The sequence below is a fragment of the Maylandia zebra genome, linkage group LG8 (assembly GCF_041146795.1).
Source record: "Maylandia zebra isolate NMK-2024a linkage group LG8, Mzebra_GT3a, whole genome shotgun sequence".
NCBI classification, from domain to species: domain Eukaryota; kingdom Metazoa; phylum Chordata; class Actinopteri; order Cichliformes; family Cichlidae; genus Maylandia; species Maylandia zebra.
This window is the reverse complement of record NC_135174.1, coordinates 19,403,577-19,422,814: the sequence shown is the minus strand read 5'-3', so window position 1 is coordinate 19,422,814 and position 19,238 is coordinate 19,403,577. Positions and strand designations below refer to the sequence as shown.

General features: G+C 39.2%; 1 protein-coding gene across 6 annotated transcripts in view; it reads left to right on the top strand.

Moving 5' to 3' along the window:
* Window positions 1-19,238, top strand: part of LOC101488046 (calcium-activated potassium channel subunit alpha-1a) — a 101,534-nt gene that overhangs the window by 46,832 nt on the left and 35,464 nt on the right. For 4 of the 6 annotated variants that reach the window (XM_076887557.1, XM_076887560.1, XM_076887558.1 and 1 more), the window contains exons 5-10: window positions 2,285-2,378; window positions 2,805-2,916; window positions 8,680-8,755; window positions 9,580-9,655; window positions 9,783-9,953; window positions 11,672-11,763. In XM_076887557.1, the coding sequence (XP_076743672.1) occupies window positions 2,285-2,378; window positions 2,805-2,916; window positions 8,680-8,755; window positions 9,580-9,655; window positions 9,783-9,953; window positions 11,672-11,763 (621 nt within the window). Of the gene's footprint in view, window positions 1-2,284; window positions 2,379-2,804; window positions 2,917-8,679; window positions 8,756-9,579; window positions 9,656-9,782; window positions 9,954-11,671; window positions 11,764-11,848; window positions 11,941-19,238 lie in introns of all 6 variants that reach the window. The other 2 variants (XM_076887559.1, XM_076887562.1) reach the window with 1 other exon arrangement.

Sequence of the window (19,238 nt, the reverse complement as noted above, 5' to 3'; positions counted from 1 at the left end):
ACAGTACATGTGACAAAGCAAAACCCAGAGTTACCTTTAACAGGCAGTAGCTGATTTTTTTCACCACTTGTGAAGAGAACATTAACACTGACAAAAAGAAATGATGTTGGATTTGAAACAAGTGGTTATGTATACATCCAGAATCTCCTCTTAGCTCTACTTTTGAGCCTTTTTGAGCTGGTAGAAACAATAAGTCTTAAATATTCTCAGAATTTGTATGAAAATATTCCTTTACTTTGCAAAATATATGCACATACAGTATCATCAGACAGCATTAACCCAGTTACATGCGAGCTGGTCCATCTTGATTGATCTGAGCCTGAATTGAATGAAGGTGGGAGAGACCAGATCTGCTGTGGGCAGGGACTGTTTCATGATCCATAACACTCCTAGACATCTTCCAAACCAGGCCTGCTGGAACTCAATTATTTAGCTCTGCAGATCTGCCTGTGTGTGGTCTGTCATCCTGCAATGATGGGGATTTACTGGACCGATGTGTCATTACGGTGAACGAGGGCAGAACCATCCAGCATGGGCTATTCTTAGAGATGCCATGGAGAAGATGAGTTAGGATTTTATTTTTCACCACCTTCTCTGTAAATTTTGAATACATAAAAAGAGCAATGCAGACATTAAGTACTGTATTGTTGTACACTGAGGATGTAAACCATTCTAGGTTTACTAAGTCTTATTTTAATTAGAATTACTAAATATCTTAGAGAGTCGTTGAAGGTTGTAAAAAAAAATTAAGCGTTAAAATTTAACAGAACTATAATGAAGCCTCTATATAGCTAACGTTTAGAGAATAGATCCTCGAATAGAACTGGGATGAAACCTGCCGACTATCAGTCATCATCACATCAGTGATGCTAAAGCTAAAGATCAAATGGGAGTCACTGCTCTGTATCGGATTGGTTCAAAAAAATAATCACTTTGTGTACTCCACAGGGATAGTGTTTTATCACAGGGAGGCTATTAGTTGTTTTTTTTTTTTTTCACGTAACAAAAGCAATTTGCTTTAATCCGAGTGGTATTAAACAGCACAGGGGAGAACTGCAGCTGCTGAGCAGTGTGCATTAGCGAAGCTTATGAATTCAAGTGTAGGGGCCCTGCAGGTAAAGAGAGCCAACAAGCTAAATCCATGAGAGATACCTGCTTGGAGCTAATGTGATTCAAAAGATCTCTACGTGCAGTCTCTGCTTGCAGGAAAAAAACCCAAAAGTTTATCAGCCAATTTTGTGGATAAAATCAAAAATAATCAAAAATCATAATAAAAAAGTTCTTTGGGCTTAGATAGACAAATATGATTTGTATGATGAATGGTCTAAAAATCAAAAGTGTTCATCTGTGTCTAAAAGCAGCAAAATTGTCGTACATGAACTTGCTCTAGATTGACTAACCGATTCATTACTACAGTGCAGATTCCCACTTTAACACAACTAACAGTCACTGTTTACATAAATGATCAGCTGTTCATTAAAACATTTATTAATCAGTTAATGCTTTAACTGCTTACTGTTTCTCAGTCTTGTTCTATTTTAAATGTGCACTAAGCCTGTGTTTTCATTTTAGGTGTTAGTAATAATAATTAAGGCTTTTTTTTTTTTTTCACTTTCAGGACATGAATATTGGTACGCAATCATACTAACCTATTACATTTACATTTACTTGGTTAATTATTTCTCTTTATTTGAATTCTTTGTGCCAGATACAAGCTTATTAAGGGTGAGACTTCACTACATTGCTAGCATTTGCTATGGCTGCTTGATTTCATTAAACAAAAAAAAGAGACATGAACCCTGCATGCATTTAACCCTTAAACTACTGCTTTGCCTCTGCATTTCCATCATGTTTGATCTAATATTTATGCGAAATGTTTGCATATGAGATGGGAAATGCAAGACTCATGGGAACGGAGCACCGTTTCAATGTGAAATATTGCTCTGGGAATTCAACATATTCTTCAGATACATTGCTTTGCAGTTATTTAAGGGTTAATCAGGTACAGCAACAAGTTACTGCTTGTGTGACAATAAATGCATGCCCTTTCTCAACAGAAAAAAACATTGGAAAACACTTACTATTGCACTTTTTTGAGCATTTATTTTTCTCTTCTTTTTGGAAATCTTAAAAATGCATTTTCAGGAAAAGAAGAATGCATCTTTTATGTTTTATTTTTCATGAAACATTTTGATTTCAAAGAAATGACCTTGTGTTTTCACACTCCATTGTCAGTACCTGCCTTTGGACATGAGCATCTTTTGTTTTTGTCTCTGTCTAACAGTCCCATCGAGTCCTGTCAGAACTTCTACAAAGACTTCACGTTGCAGATTGACATGGCATTCAACGTCTTCTTCTTGCTCTACTTTGGCCTCCGTGTAAGTAGAACTCAGAGTCCCCATCTCAGTTAACTCTTTCCCCCTTGGACGCCTACTAGATGTAGCCCTTGTTTCTCTTTTCCAAACTGAGCAGTTTGTGTCATGTTTGCTTCCAGAACAAACTGACTGTGCGTGCATCAGAAGTTAGTGAGGGTGATCTTTGCCTATACAGCTTAACTGGAGCTACCCTGGGAAAAACCCAGGAACCTATTCTAATGGTCATCAAACCACATCTTTGCTGATATATATTAAGGTGTCAAAACTTGTCAGTAAGGGTAAAGAAGAAGTCGTGATTACGTCCTTATTGGGGAAAGCGTTAAGGGAAGATTTATGAATTTTCCTCTGTGATTTTTCTCTTGTGTTTTCATTTGAAAGTAGCAAATTTCTCTCTTTTTAAAATTTTTACTCTACTCTTTGTATTCGCAGTTTATTGCTGCCAATGACAAGCTGTGGTTCTGGCTGGAGGTGAACTCTGTGGTGGACTTCTTCACCGTTCCTCCAGTGTTTGTGTCAGTGTACCTGAACAGGAGCTGGCTTGGTAAGAAGGCTCTCTTTACTGGCAGTGAATCAATGAGCATTTATTTACCAGCGGCCTGCAGTGCTCCCTGGTGGATTTAACAAGTCTAACAGCTGTCGTTTGCACACCAGATAATCTCAGCACATCACTAAAGCTGCAAAGACAGACATTGGTGCGCCCCTATTGTTAGCCATATAAGTTTGATGCTTTTGTCATGAAATTAACTTCAAGCTGACACATTGCATGACGTGCATGAAGAATACGATTCTCACTATCATGATGGAATTGTGCATCATTTTCAAAAACCTCTGGTACAGCACAGCATGTAAGTTGATTAGCAATAATGACTCAAACGCTTTGTTATCTTTGTTCACTGAACTCATGCTGGCTTGCTTTAACGTAGGATCAAATGTTGTATGACTGAAAAGGTGTGCCACTTGAGTCCATGTCTTTGGCCCGGTCTTGTGCTTAGCAGGCTTTATACTGCAGTTGTCATTCACATACCCTTCACCTCTCCAGCAGAGCTCTCTACGGCACCGTTAATAACACTCAAATGAAATCACGGTGTGGCTGAAAAGTACACGAAAGGATAAAAAAAGGTAACAGGCTTTGTTGGGGGCTCGAGCGCAAGAATACAAGTCAATCTTCTAAATGTCTGAAGCTCATCACTCGGAGAGGTCTGTGAGAAATTAGGGGATTAAGTTGAGGGGTTGAAGAACAAACCTTCCATATAACCAACAGCAGCTATGCTTTCAGCAAGAAACACTCCTGCCCTCTTAAGTCAGTAGAACAGCCTGATTACTACACTTCAATAATGTGCCTGTGCATTTTCACTGAGCAGATTTATTGTGACTTGCGGTGTCAAAACAGGAAACAGTAGAATGTATTGATGCTGGTTGCTGCTGCCATCTGGTGGACACATGGGAGTATAGCTTGCATTTTAGCTGATCGGCTGTCTTTTGGATATCAGATTGTTATTTTGTTTATACATGTTGTAGACTGTCTATAGTGTTATATACATTTACATATAGTTATTGTGTTATTCATCAACTCCTTAATGGTATTTGTACTTGTACTTGATGTCTGGTCCAATTTCTGTGTTTTTGTTGGATTATTTAATCTGCAAAATTTCACAATGTGTGCAGACTGGTTGTTGCTTTGCTTTTGGCACTGAGTTAGCATTTATGGACAGTGCATCAAAAGAGAAGAATATTTCTTTAGAGATGATGTAAAAGTCATTCATCCACGTAGCAGAGCAGAATGACACCGTAGGAACACTTCTGTTCAGTTTCAGCGTTGGTTTTCCATCTATCATAGCAGTCTAAGGCTTACTAACACAACAAATATGTCTGCTTGTCGTCAAGAAACACAACAGCCATGTCACAGTGATTAAATCACTATTATCCACATAATGTTAGAGCGATATTGTGGTTCGGACACACAGTTTGTTTTATTATTAGTCGATCGCTTCTAATATCTTTATGTCTAAGAAGCTCAGATTAGCAAACGACTCAAATCATGGTCATAATATCAACATATATTTTGATACACCTCTAATAGTTTACATTATATGACAACATTTCTCTTGTCAGTACTCATATAGCCAACAGTAGCCTTCTGAGAATCTGCCTATGTACATAGGTTTGTTCGGTTAAGGCTGCATTTTCTAAATTGTCAAACAGCGTGAGCAGCACTGAGATTCGGTTATTACGGTTAGCACCCCGTTGTTCCGCTGTTACTGTTTGTGTAGGTGTTGTTGCTTTTGTTGTTCGCTCAGCCCCGCGTGACTCATTTCACTGTATTTCATACAAGCCAAAACAGAGAGCTTCCTGTCACACATCAGGTGCATGGGCAGGAGATAGAAGGCTGTCTAGAGAATGAAATTACACATGCGCAGCCTGTATGCTGGATATTAGTTTTTAATATTGTACTCGTAGGCTACTGTCGAGGGTTTAGAAAAAAAACATTCGGGCATGGTTTGCGAATTAAAAGCAGAGCTGTAAATAATAAAATTGTTGGTAATTCATACTAAATTATTCCATTTACCTGCTTTAGTTTTGAGGGTGTCATCCTGCCCATGCTGGCTCACTGGGACACTTATAGAATAGAGAGGTCTATTTAATTTTACTGATTAAAAAAATGATTTCTGCTGATCGCTCTTAACTCCAAGCATAAAAATGTATTGTTGTTTCTTTTCTTTCTTTCTTTTTCAATGGAAAGCATCTTAATCTCTTTTAGTATGGTCGGTGCAGTTGGTCATGGAGGATTTAGTGTGTGGCTAAACTGAGGTCAAACAAGTGATGAGGTCGCATCCGGCTCAGCTGCTGTCGAATTGCCTCTTCCATTCGAAAGTCCAAATTTCACTGAGTGCTTAGCTGAACTGCCAATCTGCCGGTCCTGCTGTCTGAACGCTTTGACACAAATACATCCAGTTTGCACCAATATTATCGCACATTAACAAGCTCATTGATGCATGACAGGCTTCGGGGTGCGAGCATGACACACATTTTGGATGTTACGGAGAATATGCCTTCAGATATTTCACGCAGAAACAAACTGCAGCAGCTGAAAAGATAATAGTTTTTGGTTCTGGGTTTTTATGCTTCGTATGCAGTCACTGGACAGTTTATTAGGTACACCTTACTAGCACTGGGTTCGGTCCTGTTTTGCTTTAGAACTCCCTTAATTCTTTGTGGCATAGGTTGAACAAGCTGTTGGAAAAATGCTTTAGAGATTTTGTTCCATAGTGACATGACAGCATCATGGAATTGCTGCAGATTTGTCAACTGCACATCCACAATCTCCTATACCACCACATAACAAAGGTGCTCTGTTGTTGTTTGAGATGATTTGAGCTTTGTGACATGGCATGTTATCCTGCTGGAAGCAGCCATGAGGATACGGTTACACTATGGTCATAAAGTAATGAATATCATCACCATCAATACTCAGGTGGGCCATGGCATTTAAATAATACTCAGTTGCTACTAAGGGGCCCACAGTATGTGAAGATAATATTCCCCACAAAAACAACTTAGCCGAGGAGTGGAATCTGGTGTGGTCTTCTCCTGTGGGAGCCCATCTGCTTCAGAGTTTGTCCACAGATGCTTTTCTGCATATCTTGGTCTTTTTATTACTTTGAAGCACTCTGCCATGTGATTGGCTAATCATATATTTGCATTGACAAGCAGTTGAACAGGTGTACCTAAAAAAGTGGCTGGTGAGTGTAAGTTGACAATGCATCTTTGCTCATAGAAAAATGTCATATTTTGCATGTTTAGTTTACTGATCTGTGGTTCCAAGTGTTTTTGGCTTTTGGCGCCTTCACTCACGTCTCTTTGCAACACTTCGTGGACTGATATCTGAGTCATGAATTAGTAAGAACAATGAAGTCCTGAAGTAGTAAAATGAGCCCAGATTATTTTTTACAGCTGTTATTCTTTTATGTACCTTTCTAACTGCACCGATGTGCACCAGTGTAACCGAATTTAAATATTTGTGATATGTGTTAAATAAATAAAGAGGTTGAAGAGCCCAGATACATTTCAGATAATTACAGGACCTGAAAAAAACCCTCTTTTTAAAATTTCACTCTTTTCTCAGTTAGTTCTCTTCAGATTACTCTTAATATCACTTGAATATTAAAACGAGTCCTTTAATTGAACTGCCCAGTCTTCTGAAATGCACTAAAAGGATGAATGAATGAACTTCAGTTCATGTATTTTTTCTGTACGGTGATTTTTTTTTTTTTTTTTTTGTATAACTACAATAACAGCTATTACATCAGCTACGATTAATTTAGGGATTATTGTTGAAGCACTAAATCCATAGTAAAACACAACAGTGATTGCCAAAGCTTTTCATTTTTCCCTACACAGCTTTACTGTTCACATGACATCTTGTTTCCTGCTCTAAATGTGAGACTACAATACATTCTGTGCCTTTCCAAGATTAGAGAATGAAATTTGGTTTGTCAGCAGCAGTTGCCGTGTTATTGGGATGAGATGTAGGCTACATTGTGAAGCCAGCTGATGGACAGACTTGCTGTCTGGCCTCTTCCTTTCCCTGGATGATTCCTAAAGGAGCTTACACTCTAATATCCTGATGGGAAAAGGGTTTGCTTTAAGCTCGCCACGAGGATACTGTGAAGGTCCGAGGTAAATCAGATCAAAATACTTCTTCGAAAAAAAGACCTGTTTTTGACGCCAGCCCGTCGGGTGCAAATATGAAACATGAAAGCACCTGACTGTTTTTGTGGATTTTTTAATTTTTTTATATTCTGGAGGAGATTTTAAAAATTTTTTTCATGTGAAATATTTGGTAAGGCAGACGAAGAACAGTGAAGACGTGGATGTGAAGTAGATTTCGGACTAAAGCTGAAGACTTTCACCCAATTTCTAGACATGATTCCTACTAAGATGTTAGTGTACAGGGGGCCTGATGGAGGCACACACTCCCAGAAGGTTTCTAGTACAAGAAGACGGAAAAAATCCACCGGGGAGCTCTTCCAGAATGGCTACAGGGTGAGGATGGGCCACGGCCAGGTGATTGATAAAGAGGACCAGGACAGCATTTGCTACAGCTTCGGTGCATGCTTCCATGTAATCTCCTACTGGGGTAAGATCCTCAGGACGTGAGAGCGGAGGGGAATCGCTTTCTAAAGCCCTGTGTTGGATGCTGTGGGTCAGCTGGAGCATGTTCAAAATTTGCTCTGTGCTATGCTCTGCATCTGGCAAACACTCGCTTGGCACGGCATAACACAGTTAGTTGTTATAAAAAAGAAAAAAAAAAGATGATTTATTTTTATTTTCTCTAACTGAATGATTGCCTGTAATGTCTTTGATTTGTGTCACTTGGCATTCACACAAATCCACTCCAGCAGGAGAATTTATCATCCCAATTAATGCAGAGGGATACGGATTTAACTTGATTGCTCTCTCTTGGCTGAGGTGGCGTTTAATTTTTTATGCAGCTCAAACACTGTGAATAGTGCAGCTTTTCTTTCTCAAAATGAGTGAGTTCTATGAATCATTTAGATTTCAAGCTCAGATATGAGGCGCCCTTTAGCAGGCTGTTTGCTGCAGTGCGGCGATGAAGCGTAGCGCAAATATTTGACTTTATCAGATGTGATTTTGTGGCAGATCATCTGAGCTTATCGACAGTAACGGCATTAAACACGCGATGACACGGTCGTCATTTAACCTGAATGTGAATACAGCCAAGTGGTGATTATGAGCAGGAGCTCAGGCTGGCGTTTGTTGGTGTTCTGCCGTCCTTGGACTGTTGGCAGCGTGCACCGGCTCCATTTTTTTTCTCCCAACAAATAAATACCCTCAAATTTAGGATTTGACGTCACATCTGTTTACTCATTCAATTTGGCGTGGCAGCATCCACCTGTCTTTACTCTAATCCAGGTTTTCATCTCGTCCACGTTCAGTTTTATCCACTGGGAATGACGCACGTATCAGGTAGATGCCGGTGCACAGCGGGGCTCTTGAGATTAAAACACAGTGTTATGAGTTGATGAAGATCTGGGATGCCGAGCTTGTTTTGTGTTTTTTATTATGCTTTATTTCCCCACAAATATTTCAAATATTTTCTTTTAATATCGTAAGTGCTTAGTACCTGTCGATCTGTTGGACTTTACTTTTTGTCAATATGAATCCAATGAAGCTTGTAAACATGGATGAAAGTATGAAAGGTATGGTTGTTAAATGACGATCAGATATCATTCACGATGCCTGACTTGTTGCTAATCAGTGTTTTATGTTTATTTTCTCACAGGTTTGAGGTTTTTAAGGGCCTTAAGATTGATACAGTTCTCAGAAATTTTACAGTTTTTGAATATACTAAAGACAAGGTAAGTTTATTGATGCTTTTTCTTCTTTTTTGTTCATACAGCTGACAGTTTGTTTTTCATCTGCCTTTTGCTTCACGCGAAGAAAGAATGTAGTTTTATTTTGACAGCAAAATAAACACAAGGTTTCATTTGGCAAACGCTGACATCAAGTGTATTTGTGTGTTGTGCACACTGAACTATATCACCGTACCATATCATGCAGTCGTGAACAAAAGAGATTGCTGCTGTGCCCCTTCTGCTTAGAATTAAAGAGTTTTGCACAGATGTCACGTCAGAAAGAGCTTTGAGTATATCGACATGCTTTAGAATAATCCTCTCACTTGACAGAACAGACAAAGAAGTGGATAGAAGTCAAACAGGGACAGCACTGCAATAACATATACACTGCAATACTTAATAAATCCTGATTATAGTACGCATTAAAGATAACAGACTCTTTTATAATGCATTTGTTTACACTGACATTAGGCTTAACTTTCAGCTGTATATGATGAAAATATCCTGGAGCCTGCTTGGATTTTTTATTTTTTTATTTTTGCAAAGCCATATGTAACAAGAATAGCATGGCTAACCACAACACAAGAAAAAGTACAAGCTATAAATTCAAGTAGGAGCTACAGTTTTAAGAGCTTAAATCTCCCATGTTGCATATTCTAATAGTTCAGGTTGAACCTTAATTCTGATTTCACTCTCAGACTTATAATGTGTTTTAAAGCATAGACTGAATTTTTGTGTGAGCTAGGGCTTCCAGTTTGGCTTCTTATCCCGGTGTAACAGCTACAGTTAATACTTCATCTTCTGTTGTCTGGCTCTTTCTAACATAGCAACTCGATTAAGCTGGTGAACCTGTGTTCAATCTTCATAAGCACATGGCTAACTGCAGCAGGGTTCATTCATTTGGTAAGTTAGGTGAAAATGTGGTGGTGCTGTGTAGCAACTGGATGCCTATTATCAGTAATTATTTACTGCTTCATCAAAGACCTGTGTGTTTCCGTGGTCGTTGTGTAAATTCTGACCTTTGTTCCAGGTGGAAAACTCAGGGGATCCTTGGGAAAACTTCCAAAATTCCCAGGCACTTTCCTACTGGGAATGTGTCTACTTACTCATGGTTACAATGTCCACTGTTGGCTATGGAGACGTGTATGCAAAAACCACCCTGGGCCGCCTGTTTATGGTCTTCTTCATCCTTGGTGGTTTGGTAAAAATCCCTCTCATTACTTATTCCCGCTTAAAATCCTCCATCACATAAATGCTGGGACTTAAGTCGAGACGCCCGCTTCACCCGTTGTTCACATTGAAGTGTATTTGTGGCTCACCACTTCACCACAGTATGTTGCATGTCATGTACTGTATGAGTTGTCCACAGTGTTGCAGCATTGATTTTGGTATAATGCTGAAGTTTTGATTTAAATGACATGTAGAATATTTGAGAATTTTTGCATCTGTTATTAACTGTAAAGGTACTACGGTTTCAGGTGGCTCCACCCTCCTGCCTTCCCTCCCTCTTTCCAACAAACACAGTGAGATAGAGTTGATTCATGACAGCCCAGCTTTATATGGATGTAGCAACATTGCTGTCCTCTTTCAGAATAGTCTGGCAGAAAATATCCCGTCGGGGATTTAACACAGACCCGAATTACCTGATAAAGAAAATAGGCAATGACGATTTAGAGGGCACAGTTAACCGGATTATAAAGTATTATTCAGCGTGGACATACAGTACTTTGATATGATCAAATACCTGGATTTAACTGAGGTAAGATTGAGGTATATTAAAGCGACTTTTCAGTCATCTAAATCTGAAATGTTTTCGTTTTGCTCAATACTATGCAAAAAAACCATAATAAAGGTTAATAATAATCTACCGTTAAACTTAAAAGGCATGCTAGGGGGCTCATGTGACTATATAGCTTCTCTGGTGAAGATTTTTAAAAAAAAAATATTTCAGTTTTCATTCACCTGCACAGTGGCCTGTAAAATCACCAGTGTGAAACAGACATCAAGCCAATTGCAGACCTTCAAAGGGTGTAATCAGGCCCACTTTTCCCTTCGATTGCATTTTGTTTTGTGCTACACGTCATTAAGAATGAGAGTGGTTATCTATACTGTTAGTTAAATTAGAGCCAGAAGTCTTAATCGACATTGTGTAGTTTGCCCACTGGAGGGCACTGTGCAGCTTTATTTCTCTATTATTGTAGGGCAATGAAAAGCAGAGGTATAAATGATGAATTGATTTGTAATTAATTTGAAGGGTCAGAACAACAAAATACAAAATATATTTTATGCTGATAGATTTTTCTAAGCTTGAAGGGGAAAGGCTGAGGTGTTTTCTTAAAAACACTGTAAAAAGAAAAACAAATTTTATACTTAGGCTAATTTCTTGGATCTGTTGTAAGCTGGCACGTCTGCCTCCTCCACGCAGGAATATTCAGGTGGTTGGGCAGTGGCGTGCAGCCATAAGTTGTTTGCCATCCATTGAGCTGTGCTACTGAAATCAACCCGACGTGTGTTTGTTGGGCGAAACATGGCACATAAGGTTTTTTCTTAATTTTTCTAATTTTTCTTTTTCTTCAACATGTCGCTCATCTGCTTTCATTTTTCTCCTTTATTCTTTCAGTATTTGAAAATATTAGCCTTTAAACTGGATTCCATTGTCATACTTTTTCTCTATTGTGAATGTAACTGTGACATAACTTCAGCTTACATTCACATGATTTTCTTCAGTCAATTTGAATAATTACACGTTTCTTTTTCTCTTTCACCGTTTTCCTGTTAACACATTAAAAAAAACCTACTCCAGCGCGTAGCGCTCCTCTTTCAGACTTCACAGATTTCTCTAAAGTTAAAATAGAGGACCTGCTCTTCTTTGCTTGTCTTTTTTTTAGTCTCTTCTTCTGTCTCCTATCTTCTCCTTAGGCCATGTTTGCAAGCTACGTCCCTGAAATCATAGAGTTAATAGGAAACCGCAAGAAATATGGTGGTTCCTATAGTGCGGTTAATGGGAGAAAGTAAGTATTCAAGGAGGCTCTACTGCCTCCGCCGCAGTAGAACCTTCTCTGCATGCCCTTTTCTTTTTCTTTTCCATGCATGTAGGCCATGTTTGCTCGCTACGTGCCAGAAATTGCTGCTCTCATCCTTAATCGGAAGAAATATGGAGGGAGTTATAACTCGACCAGAGGCAGAAAGTAAGTCAAACAAATAAATAAAATAGAAAACAAACAGACAGATAGACAAAACAGCAGATTTGTAATGGTGTGGTTTTGTGTGACTCAAGTGGCCCTCTCATAAAGAGGTGACATGATTATGATTTGAATTGTAATGATCTCAATGAGCATTAAAGTCACACTGTGACTGAAGAACTTGGCCATGATAAATGTGTATTTATTTCTGCTGCTTTTAGATGTGTACAAGCTGTCATTGCTGGAGTTTTTTTTTTATTTTGAATAAATGAATGTCTGGTTTTACGCTGGAAAAAAAAATCTCCATTTAAGCAAGTGATTGTCTGTTACGGAGTCCTAAAAGTCATTTTCATAAAATAAGTGACCTGTTTTCAGTAAGTATTTACAGTTATTGTAAAAAGAATGCCCTTTGTCAGTTCTAAGTTTTTAAATACAGGCGATAAAAAAAGGTCCTGAAACTAAGTAAATGTATTACACCATACCAAGTTGCAGAAGCAGTGTGTGAAAAACTCGGTACACTTCTACAGCTTCCATTGGAATTACAAGGTTGCTGATGATCACAAGAACTTCATTAACGGTCAAAAGTGTGAGGCAGAAGTTTTGGCAGTTTGCTGGTCTGGCCTGTTCAGGCGTGGGTAAACACAACGCCAAGAGATCAGCAATGAGAGAGAGAGGAGTTGTTGGTGCCCAACAGTCTGGGGAGGGTTATAAAGCACCTGCTAACAATTTGAAGTCCATTATTCTGCAGTGAGGATGAAGGGGAAACATCCAAGACAGCTGCCAATCTATGAAGGAGGGAACATCCCAGCAAATTCACCCCCAAGTCACACTGTGTGATGCTCAAAATACAAAAAACAAACAGAAGAGCTACTTCTCAGACTCTACAGGCCTTAGTTATCATGGCGAATGTTAAAGTGTGTGATAGTACTATTAGAAAAAGACTTGCATGGCTTCCCTTCTCTCTAAAAAGATTGTGGACGCAAGGCTTGGGTTTGCAAAGTTGCATCTGAACAAACTGCAAGTCTTCTATCGTTTGGACAGAGAGGACCAAAGTGGCCACAATGCACAGCACCACAACTCGCTCCAACTGTCCAGCAAAGGTGGTGGAGGAGTGATGATTTTAGGCATGAACCTGGACACATTGCAGCCTTTGAGTCAGCTATGAACTCCTGTATACCAAAGTTATCTAGAGTCAAATGTAAGGGTATAAATACATAATGGCATGGTGTTATATGTCACTGTGTCATCCCAGGTTGTATTGGCCTAACTTTAAAACATGTTAAGGGCTAAATATTATTTTTGTTATGCCCTGATATGTAATTCTTTAGAATTGACAGAGGGTGTACTTTCTTTTTGCCATGACTGTATAATAAAAGGACTTTATAATAATAATGATTTGGTAAAGATTTTCCAATTTTTTTTTTTTTAGAAAATATGACTTTAGGAACTCAAATAACAGCCACAAATATCTTGAAAAGGCAGATATTTTTCAGTGTAATCATATCGATGTACTGTTGTCATGCTTAATAGTGGCATTTGTAGGATTCTCTCACTGTGTTATAAACTGTGATTATCCTGTTGGGAATTGTTTCATTGTAACAAAAATGGGGAGAGGCTGTGCAGACTCCATACCAATGACTCAAAAGGTCACGTAGCTTAGCGATCCCTTTTATGGATTGAAGTGTAAATTGCGTCATCGTGGTTCAATACAGTACAGCAGCAATATAACTTCAAAAAAAAGAAAAAAAAAGTAATAATGTAATGTTAATAAGTAGCAGTATCTATGTCAAACTCATCATAAAGTTCTGGTTACCCCACAACTATAGTCAGTTGAGCCATTTTAATAATATTCAAATAATATGTTTATTCAAAGTTTTAATACATACTTATGTATTTAAAGTAAAATGCAATAGTGTGATGGGTTAAGACTCCGTTATGTGTAAAGTTTATCCCCTAATTCTTGTCTGTCTTGTAGAACATCTAAACTCAAGCATCAACATTTTACATAGAAAAATTCTTAAATGCATAAAAACATTCAGATGGCCCTTCCTGAGCCTGGTGCTGCTGGAGGTTTCTTCCTGTTAAAAGGGAGTTTTTCCTTCCCACTGTCGCCAAAGTGCTTGCTCATAGGGGGTCATATGTGTTGTTTTTTTTCCTCTGCATGTATTATTGTAGGGTCTACCTTACAATATAAAGCGCCTTGAGGCGACTGTTGTTGTGATTTGGCGCTATATAAATAAAATTGAATTGAATTGACATTAACTTAATTTTTGCTTTTTAACTTTTAGTTTATGTAAAAGAGGAAAGAATTAATTTTAAATATTATTTTTTATGTTAAGAAGTGAAAGACTGTAATGAAAATGGTTACTACCAGTTTTTGATACCTCAAACAGTGATCTGGACGGCTGTAGCCAATCAGAAGTTCATGTTTTCCATAGCTAGGTTAAATAGTGATTAATAAATCAGCCTCAGCCTCCCTGGGAAAGTCTATGCCAAGGTGCTGGAAAGGAGAGTTCGTCCGTTAGTCGAACCTCGGATACAGGAGGAACAATGCGGTTTTCGTCCTGGTCGCGGAACACTGGACCAGCTCTTTATCCTCTCCAGGATACTTGAGGGTGCATGGGAGTTTGCCCAACCAGTCTACATGTGTTTTGTGGACTTGGAGAAGGCATTCGACCGTGTCCCTCGGGGTGTCCTGTGGGAGGTGTTGCGGGAATATGGGGTGTCTGGCCCATTGCTACGGGCCATTCGATCCCTATATAACCGTTGCAAGAGCTTGGTTCGCATTGCCGGCAATAAGTCGGACTCGTTCCCGGTGGGTGATGGGCTCCGCCAGGGCTGCCCTTTGTCTCCGGTTCTGTTCATAATTTTTATGGACAGGATTTCTAGGCGCAGCCAAGTGGCGGAGGGCTTTCGCTTTGGTGGCCTCAGAATCTCATCTCTGATTTTTGCAGATGATGTGGTTCTGTTGGCTTCATCGGGTGAGGGCCTCCAGCTCGCACTGGAACGGTTCACAGCCGAGTGTGAAGCAGCGGGAATGAGGATCAGCACCTCCAAATCTGAGGCCATGGTTCTCAGCCGGAAAAGGGTGGAGTGCCCACTCCGGGTCGGGGATGAGTTCCTGCCCCAAGTGGAGGAGTTCAAGTATCTCGGGGTCTTGTTCGCGAGTGATGGGAGAAGGGAGCCGGAGATCGACAGACGGATTGGGGCTGCAGCTGCAGTAATGCGGACGCTGCACCGGTCCGTCGTGGTGAAGAGGGAGCTGAGTGTAAAAGCGAAGCTCTCAATTTACCGGTCGATCTACGTCCCTACCCTCACCTATGGCCACGAGCTGTGGGTAGTGACCGAAAGAACGAGATCGCGGATACAAGCGGCAGAAATGAGCTTCCTCCGAAGGGTGGCTGGCCTCTCCCTTAGAGATAGGGTGAGAAGTTCGGCCATCCGGGAGGGGCTCAGAGTAGAGCAGCTGCTGCTCCACATCGAAAGGAGCCAGCTGAGGTGGTTCGGGCATCTGACAAGGATGCCCCCTGGGCGCCTCCTGGGTGAGGTGTTCCAGGCATGTCCCACTGGGAGGAGGCCCCGGGGCAGACCCAGGACACGCTGGAGAGATTATATCTCTCGGCTGGCCTGGGAACACCTTGGTATTCCCCCGGATAAGCTGGAGGAGGTGGCTGGGGAGAGGGAAGTCTGGGCCTCTTTGCTTAGGCTGCTGCCCCCGCGACCCGGCCCCGGATAAAGCGGATGAAGATGGATGGATGGAAATCACTATTTTCATCTATTTTCTAAGTTATGCTTTACTTTGAGTAATGTTGCTTAACTAGATTGATATGACTAAAGGTTTTACTGGTATTGTTATGCACAGACTCTCCTCCCCAATACAAATAGTTACTTACATTAGAGGTTGCTAGGGAACAGACTAACTAATATGGTTGCAACCCAGTTAAAAGGAACATTAAATTTTTTTTATTTCTGAACAAAACAGTGGGAACAATTTCCTTCTTTCCAGATTTCACAGTTTTGTCATGATTGATCATTTTACTGTGAGAAAATCCTGGTTGTTTTTGATGTAATTAGGCTGCTTACTGTTAGTGTGTGTGCGCCAAATGTGTGTTTGTTAATCAAGTGTTTCCATTATTCTCTCTTTTTTTTTACATTTTGTTCACCCATCCTCTCCTTCATCACTCAAACTCCAATTCATGTCAGACAAACAGTCTTAATAAGATAAAACGAGAAAAACAAATTACATTGGAGCTAACTTAACATAATACAGAAAGACCAATATGGATGTCAAGGACACACAGTGAGAAATAATTATGATTTTTAAAAGTTCTATCATTATATAATAACATACAGTAATAATATAATTCGGTTGAAGGACAGCCATTTAGGCATCAATGAGTAATTCTGAGAAAATCATATACTTTAGCTCACCTGCATTTTCAGCACTGAAGAAAATGCTAAAGTCATACATTTTGTCGTGTACCATTGCTTCATGCTTCATAGTGATTTTTGCTAAGATCAGTTTTTGTATGCCTGGAAACACTTTGATTGCCCTGCTCCACTTGTGATGTTTCCATGCTTTGCTATTTCAACAGTCTTGGCCTTAATCTTCAGTCTGACCTACACCCTGAAGGCGAAGTTTAAAAGATATGCTTTGGCAGTTTGGGGAATATTCTTATTAGCTTTCTTGCCTCAAGTTAAAAGGGAACTCTTACATTCATTTCTTGTCCCATGTTTTTTATTATTGGACTTTTTGCATGATTCATAGTTCAAATTCTCATTTATGTGGCATTGGTCATTGGTGCAGCTCCGCAGTTGATTTGTTAGCTAAAGTAGACTGTTTTAGCTCTATGTTCACAGCTAGAGCTTTGTGCCCAAGATGACCATATTAAAGATCTCTCAATGACTTCATGCAGAATGAAAAGTAAAAAAAAAAACACTGTGTGAAATATTTGTAATAGTCTGAAAAACTGAGCTTTTGTGTCACATATTACACATATGCTGACCTTTGAAACTTTGCCCACCTTTATCATCAGCATCCAACTTTGCAACAATATGACAAACTAACTAGGAAAAGCTTAATAAGTCTCCTTTAAATAAATAAAAACATACAGTGCTTTTGTTTTTTTGTCTTAAATATGAAGCTACCCAGGTTGCAAGAAGTATCTGGGCCTATTCTGTGAGAGGTCAAGTAGTTTGTGGTGTGCATGAGGCACCCACTGTGTGGCACTCCAGTTTTGCTAATATGATCTGGCCTTGAGTAAGCAGTAGGGCAGCTCATTCCTTTTTCCACTTTGGCCCTGTGTGGATGAGGAAATCCTCATCCAATATAAAGGCCATACACACTTTCAGTCTTATTGCACAGTGGTGTGGAGGGTCCACCACATTAAGTGAAGTTCCAAAACAGCTAGCCTTACATGGCAGTGGGTTATAAAGCCTTCCAGCACTAAGTTTGAATTGATGCAGCTGCACCACGTTTCTTAAGCTGTAGCACCTGTTTGTGCTACAGAGAGGAAATGCCAAAAACAAAACACATTTCCTGATGGTTACTTCAGAAGGACTGCCTCAAGAATAAAGTAAACAAAATAGTTTTCATAAACAAACTAAAAAAATAAAATACATGAAAAAGGATAAATTTATACTTAATAACAATAAATGTAAATGTTCTTACATAGCCAGAAAACCAAGTTATACTTCTGAATTTATAGCCTGCACTTCTGCAGCAGTTTTTATTGTTGCGCTATTGCTTATAATACCAACAAATATGAAAAGAATGAAGACAAGTGAGAGCAACTCGGAAAATGCGTTACTGTCTGAGTGCAGTGGAGATGGAGCCGATGTGCTTTCCAGCAAGTGATACATGGAGGGCGTGGTGCAGTCCATCAGTCCATCTGACAGCAGTATAAATCAGTGCAGTTCCTGTTTCCAAAGGAGAAAGTTTCGGGCACCCCGAGGCTCACCGCTGTGTTTCTGTTCTCCTCCTAATTAAGAGAGGTCGGATTTGAACGGAGCCAAGTACCCCGTGCTTTATTGAAAACCCTGAGCTCTTGTCCTTGCCCACAAAATTCTACATTTGAGCTTGTTTTTTGTTATTTTTTATTAAAACAGAGAATGCTATTGTGTACCACTAACTAATAATACTACGTATTGAATTAAAGAACACAAAATCAAGGCGTCAATTACCAGAATTAAAAACAAATGATGTTATTGCAGCTCAAAAATACACGCAAGTACACAATGCCTTCTGAAAAAAACAAACGAACAAAAAACTACAGCCAGTATGAATTTGTTTAATTAATTAATACATTTTTTTAAGCAGTTTGAGAGGTGCTGATTTCTTCAACTCAAACTAGAGCCAGGGCTGCTGGTTTCCCCAGCTAAGGAGAAGGCAAGCAAATTGTATGATGGCATATTTCTTTTGATATGAAAGTAAATAAGCGTATTCTCCAAAATGCCAAACTACTCCTTCAACACCTTTTTAGCCATAAGATCTAGCCTAAAGACAGGGAGATTCTGCTAGATGCCTCAGAGTTTAAAGTCGTGGTTTCTGGTAGCATGCTTTTGGTACGATTTGAAAGAAACCAGACTTGGTTTGGGAAGTTTTCTTAAACCAAGTATATGCTTCTTGTGCTTTTTTCATTTTTAATTTAAAATCGCAGTTTATAAATTGAGAAGAAAAAGTATCACATCATGCTTATTTTGCATTTATTAAAATTTTTTAAAAATATTTTTCTTATTATTGTGGTGATTTTAAAAGCTCGGTAAAATTGTCGGCATCATTGCTTTTTTTGTTTCTTACGGGAAAGTATGTGTTTTTCTTTGAGTTACTTATTGTTACTCTAGATTATTAGAAAATAAGTGATACTGATGCGTATTTTGTACTTTAAGAACCACTGCAGTATTTCCAGCTGTGACTGTTATTGCAAATCGGTGCAAAAGACAAAATAATTTACACAGAATAATTTAATTAATAAAGATATTTTAAGCACAGATGGAAAAAAAATCTGAACTGGGTTCTTTATATAAAGGGTTTATGATATGTAGGGATCGACATAGACTGTGCGCTCATTTCATAATCTTCCTCTAAGTAAACTGATCCTTTATAATCTGATACTGAAATCCAGAGAGCTCTCTGGATTTCATCCCTCCTCTATCGTAGTTTTTATCACAGATTCTAAATCACTGACCTAAATGTCCGTTACAGGCCCCTCGTCTCACATTTACCTTTTGATTTCAGCTCAAAGATGAAGATGGAAAAGATGAAAGATGTGTGCTTTTGTTCTGAGTTTCCTCATGGTTCTGCA